This window comes from Asterias rubens, chromosome 20 (assembly GCF_902459465.1).
Source record: "Asterias rubens chromosome 20, eAstRub1.3, whole genome shotgun sequence".
NCBI lineage: Eukaryota > Metazoa > Echinodermata > Asteroidea > Forcipulatida > Asteriidae > Asterias > Asterias rubens.
In genome coordinates, this window is record NC_047081.1 from 6,679,237 (window position 1) to 6,686,812 (window position 7,576).

At 36.7% G+C, this 7,576-nt stretch overlaps 1 protein-coding gene and 1 non-coding gene across 2 annotated transcripts; one reads left to right on the forward strand and one right to left on the reverse strand.

Moving 5' to 3' along the window:
- Positions 1-1,472: 1,472 nt before the first annotated feature.
- Trnag-gcc lies at positions 1,473-1,543 on the reverse strand. The gene has a single exon. It is a non-coding gene; the product is annotated as a tRNA-Gly (tRNA).
- A 222-nt stretch (positions 1,544-1,765) lies between these two features.
- Positions 1,766-6,880, forward strand: LOC117304047. The gene is made up of 3 exons (XM_033788526.1): positions 1,766-1,857; positions 5,732-6,005; positions 6,511-6,880. Exons 1-3 carry the CDS (start codon positions 1,786-1,788, stop codon positions 6,597-6,599), a joined length of 435 nt encoding a protein of 144 aa, XP_033644417.1. The 5' UTR covers positions 1,766-1,785; the 3' UTR covers positions 6,600-6,880.
- Positions 6,881-7,576: the final 696 nt, after the last annotated feature.

A 7,576-nucleotide genomic window follows, 5' to 3' on the forward strand; every position in this document is an offset into this window, starting at 1 on the left:
ATGACCAATGGTGGAATGAGAAATTGGTATGATGTGCAAACAACAAAGGGAATGCATCAACTGCATGAATAATGAACATTAGCTCTAATAAAATTGTACACACATTCCTTGATAAACTCATTAATGGCGGTTAAAAAAACATTGTTAAACACACACTCGAAAAAAAGGAAAAGTACTCTTTCGACCTAATCTTTTACTGTTTCTCTTTCTCTCCCTTCTTTGTTTTCATTTCAATAATGTTCAGATACCCCCATTGTTTGAAGTAACAAGGCTCAACACTGGCGTGTTCCAGCAGTGTGTGGATGACACGTATACCGCCCTCTCGGAACAAGATAGGGACTGTTTTCTGTCCCTCATCAAACTCCTCCTGTCCACGAAATGCTCACCGAAGGAGATGGTGAAAACAGAGAAGCTGTTAGGGGTGAGTGTTTAGAAATTAAAGAGATTGAAGTCAAGTTAATCGTCGCAGGTTTCACGAAGTGGCGTTTAGTTTACTCAAATGTCGTAATTTTTAAGAAAATTATGTTTAGTCACTATTTGGATTGCAAACACATTTTAGGCCTATCCAAAATAATGTTAAGTTTTGCCAATATTTTTTTATATTAAATTTGCATTCTGGCAATCCGGGCATATTGGGTATGAGTGCTTACGCCCGCTACCGGGCAAGACGTGACCTTCTGATCTGACACAAAGTTTTCACACGAGTGACAGTTTTGATACGGGCAACTTGCACAATGCGCGCTGTGTGTTTGTAATTTTTTCCAAGCAGTGTCCTTTCTGTTTTTGATCATTTACTTATAAAATATTAAATATAATTTTCCAAGTAAATAAATGGCTATAAATTTAAGGTACCGAATTTTTAAGTTCATATACTAACTTTTTGGGAAATTCCCCGTTATACAAACCGCAGGAACGATACTTTAAATGCGATTAATTACAATACAAGCCAATTTTTACCCCGGCTCGGCCGCGTCAGTTCGATCGTACATAAATAATAATCAATCAAAAATTATGTTTGGGGCCGGGCAATTATGAAAATAGTAAAATGCGGTATTAGTATAGATAATAGGCTTAACTTTACGCGGTGTTGAGATTGAACACCATGTGCAATTCTGTTGTATTTAGCTGTTGTGGGTTTGGAGAATCTGAATTTGGAAGCCGATAAAAAGATCAATTAATTGATCAGTGACCTTATGAACTTGGATGTGGATCTATCAGAAACTAAAATAGTATACATTGAGCTGCAATTTTTCTAATCATGATGAAAATAAGTTCGTGCCAATGATGAGTTTACTGAACCATAGTCTCTCAGTGTTGGAAAAATCAATAAATTAAAAGAATGTTTTGAAAATCTGTCTAAAAAGGAACCTTTTTAACAAAAGATTAATAAGTAAAATATCGTATTCCTCCATGGTAGTATGGATGAGATTATCCTCTCTGTGGTGAAAAAAAAAATCATTAAAAAATAAACTTGCACTGGCCGGGAATTGAACCCGGGTCTCCCGCGTGGCAGGCGAGAATTCTACCACTGAACCACCAGTGCTCACTGACGATGAAAGTCAAACGCAAGAATATATTAATTTCACTTAAAAGCATACGGCTGTTTCAGTACTGTAGAGTACCTTTGTGAATACATGGCGTTAGTGCAAGTAAGTACCTGCGCTATATATTTGTTTGCAACAGCCGTTGAGTGTCAGTCAGGCTTTTTTTAACACATGCGTAAAAAACAAGTTCAGTTCACCGGCATGGACATGATGGACGACATGACATGCATGATGGAGATAGATGACAGGTGGGTTACGTTTGTGGTTTCAGAATGTCGTTAGACTGCGGAAATGGGCCATTGAGAAAATTAAAGTAAGTCATAATTATTTCATAACCATGACTTAGCAATGACCATGCATAACAATGACCCATGGAATGCCAGCTTTTTCAATTCAATTCAATATATTAAAATATTGGTTTATTTTCATATCCTCCCCTAGTTGCGATAATCGTAACCCTCCATCCTCCCGACCGTCGGGAGGATGGATGGTTACGATTATGAGACCGTCGGGAGGATGGAGGGTTACGATTATCTCAACTAATCCTCCCCTTACCAGTTTTCACGCTATTATGCCTTTTTCTTTGAATTGGGAAAAAATAATGATGCCTTATATCAACCGATGCCCTAATTACCTTCTTTTGTTAATATGAAGTATGCAAACATATATTAAAACTTGATGGACATTGAAATGTTCACACTACACACCGATCAAGCACAACTAAGTAACATCAAGCCCAACTACTCCATTGGTGACAGTATAATTCAGACAGTAAGTGAAGAAAGAGATCTTGGGGTAATCATCCATCAGTCACTAAATGCAAAGACCCACTGTGCGAAGGCAGTCAAAAGCGCATTCAGAGCCCTGGGGCTAATCAACAGAACCATTACGAACAAAGACAAAACAACAATCATCAGACTGTACAAAGAACTGGTTAGACCACACCTAGATTACTGTGTTCAGGCGTGGAGGCCTCATCTTCAAAGAGACATTGACCTAATAGAAAGAGTGCAAAAGAGAGCATTGCGAATGATTGGAGGTCTATCTCACCTAGACTACGTTCACAGACTCAGGGAAGTGAAATTGACCACCCTGGAGTGCAGGAGGCTGCGAGGAGATCTTATCGAGACCTTTAAGATACTTAGGGGCCTTGATTACGGATTAGTAATCCGTTATTACGGATTCGCAATCCGTTATTACGGATTAGTAATCCAATATTACAGATTAGTAATCCGTTATTACGGATTAGTAATCCGTTAATACGGATTCACAATCTTTTATTACGGATTAGCAATCCGTTATTACGGATTCCCTCGAGGATCCCCTGAGGGTGCTATGTGCTGGTTACTCGGCCTTAAGTGCAGTGGTTTGATTGACGAGAGCTATCGACTGGCGTCCGCCATTTTGTGGAGTCAAAGATTTGACACCACCAAAAAATGACGAACAGTTTTACTTCACGTAGTATAAAGAAAATCACACAAATGGCATTGTGTGCGGTCATTACATTATACTTTAAAAACATCTTTCCAACCATTTAAATTTACTTCATAACATTCGCCAAATCCAGGGCAATGTGTACTGTTTTTAGGGACCGATTTCTGCAACGTTACATGTTAAATGTTCAACAAAAATTAATAATAAAACAACTGTTCATGTTTCCATCATGGTTTATTGGACTTGAAATCATAGGTTTTCTGTTAAGCATATAACAAGCGTTTTCGGAGATTTGAAGGGTATGGATACATGTAGATATATCATGACAAAAAATGCTTCACGGTGGAGACTCGACTTGATGTATTTCATTAAAACTACTCAGATATAATCAATGTCAATTTTGCCAACCAAGTGATGTTAGTTTGATTTTTATCCTTTTAATTATTTCACTCTGGGGACTTAGTAAGTCATTGGGTCACCCAGAATTATAGGAACTACAACTGTCTTCTAATCATTGTTCTTATGACAGTTATATAAACGAAGACCTTCTCTGAAGAATCTTCCTTACACTTAACTCCGTCGGGATCTAAGATTCCTAAAAAGACGGCGGACAGTTCCCTGTCCAAATTGCGAAATTTGAAATTTATTTTTTACTGGCGCTAATGGGCTTCCGTAATAAACCATGATTTGTGAGTGCACATTTTTTTATGGTTTATAAACCATAATTTGTAAACTATATTTGATGCCTCAATTTTCATGGTTTATAAACCATGAATTTGATGCTTCAGTTTTCATGGTTTACAAACCATGTTTTTTAGATGCCTCTGATTTCATGGTTTATAAACCATGATTTTCACATTTCAATTTTCATGGTTTATAAACCATGTTTTCAAGATGCCTCAACTTTCATGGTTTATAAACCATGATTTGTAAACCAGGTTTTTCATGCTTCAATTTTTATGGTTTATAAACCATGATTTTTAAACCATGATTTTCATGTTTCAATTTTCAAAAAAGTTGTATCAAACACTATTTAAATTCCCAATTCATGATGATCAAATCATGTGACTGAATATTTTGCTGAGCATTCTGGAAAAAAAATACAGAGGCTTAAAGAAGCCATGTGCCTTATATCATTTTCTAATATTTTTTGAGAATTTTTTTTTTACCCTCCGATCAATATTATTATTTATATTAAAATTTAAACGATCAGCTTGTTGATTCAATTATCACTGTTTATTTATACGCTTTATTATAAATTTTAAGAGAAAAAAAAGGGTAAACAAATAAATAAAACAAATAAATAAAAATCAGATTTGAAAGCCAATGATTATTCACACTTTTCATGGTTTACAAACCATGTTTTTTAGATGCCTTCGATTTCATGGTTTATAAACCATGATTTTCACATTTCAACTTACATGGTTTATAAACCATGATTTGTAAACCATGTTTTTCATGCTACAATTTTTATGGTTTATAAACCATGATTTGTAAACCATGATTTTCATGTTTCAATTTTCATGGTTTATAAACCATGTTTTTTAAATGCCTCAATTTTTATGGTTTATAATCCATAATTTTTAAACCATGATTTTCGTGCTTCTATTTTTATGGTTTATAAACCATGATTTTCATGCTTAAATTTTCATGGTTTATAAACCATGTTTTTAAGATGACCAACTTTTCATGGTTTATAAACCATGATTTGTAAACCATGAATTTGATTCTTCATTTTTTCTGGTTTATAAACCATGTTTGAAAGATGCGTAAAATTTCCATGGTTTATGAACCATGATTTTATAAATGTTTGTTGCATGTTCATGGTTTGTAAACCATAAACTTACACACAAAAATACTACTGGTATGTAAACCATAAAAAGGATTTGGCAGCACTTTCTATGGTTTACATCTAATTGCCATAAACCATGGTAAAAACATGCCATAAAAATGCGAAACAATTAATTGACAGACGGCGCCCCATATCTTCGCACGACCTGGTATTAGTAACGGAGGTCAGCTGCTCATCCGTCATAAATTGTCTTGGCCATCCGTCGAGTTGTCTCAAAGTCGAGTTGTCTGAACCGTCAAGTTGTCCAAACGGTCGAGCTGTCTGAACCGTTGAGTTATCCGAACGGACGAGTTGTCTGACATTAAAGACAGTGATGTAGTACCAGTGTAGTGTTTACTGCGAAGTTGAAGGAGTTTGGAATTTTCAGGAATTTCTAAACTCCATTCTTCCTTCCTTCATCCATAGACTTGTAATAGTTTATTTATAAGCATATCAGTGAGTTTTATTTTGGCATGGAAGTAGAAATGATGATCAGATGGCCTACGTCCGTCGCACTGGTCCTTGGTGCCCCTTCAAAAGTTTCCCAGAGACGTTTTAAACGATTTCCCAATGCAATAAAGCCTTTTTGAGATGTGGCTGACACTGGGTTTTGGTAAAACTGTCTGTATACACACCCAAATAGTGTCCACCTACTCCTAGAACTATGAGGTTTGTGCCGCTATCGTCTCCAATAGCGGAACGAACATCATAGTTCTAGGAGTAGTGTGATCCACCATACCTCAAAAGGCTAATGGAAGTGCTCTTTGCAAAATTAAAATAGACTTGCCCTCTCAAATTTGAAATTGCAGACCTCTGCTACATTGTATATGCAACTCAGTGTATCATAACATATGCTTTAGTTTTACAATGCATTGCTTTAACTTAAATTTTGTAACCATTCAATATTTTATCTCCTCTTTAGAACAAGATTGTCCCAGCAGCCATCCAGGAATTCTGGTTGATATGGGGTCATGAACTCCTTAAGCCGTTGATATTCCCAGTTGCTAAGGCAACCTGGGATTCAGAGGATCATGACGACTCTTCAGCAAGGATTAGCTGGAAGACGTTGTTTAATCCACATTGGAGAACTTCGGACAAAACCAACAGCAATCCGCAGAAGAAGAGGAAGGTCATGAAAGGGGTCATACAAGAGGTCGTCAAGAGGTTAAAAGGTCAAATTGCGCAGGTCACTTCAAGTAAGTACCACAAGTAATTGTCTAGCTCAGAACTATTTAATCAACATTTAAAGTTTGTGTTGATGATTTGAAAAGTCGCTTCTTTTTGAAAAGAGAATACATTTTGTAATTTAGCTAGCTTTCGACAGTATGATCATTTTGAGAATCGTTGCACTTTGAAAAAGATATCAGTTTTCATCCCCCCAAAATTGAATCTGAGAAATGTTTTTGTCGGATATGTTTTTCAGATTGTGTATTTTTAATTAGGGATTATTATTCCTGCGAGGATACAACCACTCCAGAATTTCGGCAATAATTTCGGTAATAAAAAATGCTACCACCTTTTGAAACGAAATTTCACGGGTTTGATTGTAGTTTTTGTATTTTCATTTTACATCTATAGGATTAAACCAATCAAACAGTAAAAATAGTGGACAGTGCATAAAATTAACCGATCCAATTAAAAACAGAATTTTAGAAACATTTGTTTACGTTATCAATATATTTGTGATGTTTGTTTTTTCAGAAGAGCCAGTGAAAGCCAGACCAAGCCTGTGTCGATGTGACTTCTGCTGCCGACATACAACCCCAATATCCAGTACTGGTAACGCGTGATATGACATTGATTCTTCATCATGGTGTTTATATACCAACAAGTGGATATTACTTGGAACCTTGAAGTTCAAACGGTGTATAGACCGTTATCATGCTGTCACTATATTAATAGGGTATGTTCAGACAGCGTACTAAGTTAGACCCGAACCGGTTTAACTTTTACGAGCAGCAGGGTGTGATCGTAAAAATAAAACCCCGTTACTCTAACGGGCTGTTTATGGTCCTGTTCATTGGTCACCGTGTGTTTACGTAATGATTACGGAGGTCAATGGGTCGCCTGTTGTGAGTTAAACCGGATTTGTTCTTTTTTTATTCTGTCCACACACAGTGTTAAAAGATAAACCCGAAGCCGTCTAAAGATAAACCCCCTCCCTGGACGGTTGATCTTTTGTGGGTTGAACTCCATTCGGACTAACTTTAGATCCGTTCAGACACACTGAGTTGAACTCGATCGAGTTGAACCATGAGTTAAACCAACTTTAGTACCCTGTCTGAACGCACCCATAGTCATGTTACCTGTTTCCAATAACAGCAATGAATGCTAACATTCATTGCTGATATTGATATTTGTGTGTTATTCCTGGGTTTCAGAAGAGCCAATGCAAGCATGGCCATGGAGTAATAAATTAGATTCATTCCTCTATGGCAAGACCAAGCCTGTGTCGATGTAACTTCTGCTGCAGATAAATTAGATTCATTCCTCTATGGCAAGACCAAGCCTGTGTCGATGTAACTTCTGCTGCAGATAAATTAGATTCATTCCTCTATGGCAAGACCAAGCCTGTGTCGATGTAACTTCTGCTGCAGATAAATTAGATTCATTCCTCTATGGCAAGACCAAGCCTGTGTTGATGTAACTTCTGCTGCAGATAAATTAGATTCATTCCTCTATGGCAAGACCAAGCCTGTGTCGATGTAACTTCTGCTGCAGATAAATTAGATTCATTCCTCTATGGCAAGACCAAGCCTGTGTCGAT

Coding starts and splice junctions, on each gene's coding strand:
- LOC117304047 (XM_033788526.1), top strand. CDS start 1,786: ATGACAGGTGGGTTACGTTTGTGGTTTCAGAATGTCGTTAGACTGCGG. Junction 1,858..5,731: donor GGGCCATTGAGAAAATTAAA/GTAAGTCATAAT, acceptor TCTCCTCTTTAG/AACAAGATTGTCCCAGCAGC. Junction 6,006..6,510: donor AATTGCGCAGGTCACTTCAA/GTAAGTACCACA, acceptor TTGTTTTTTCAG/AAGAGCCAGTGAAAGCCAGA.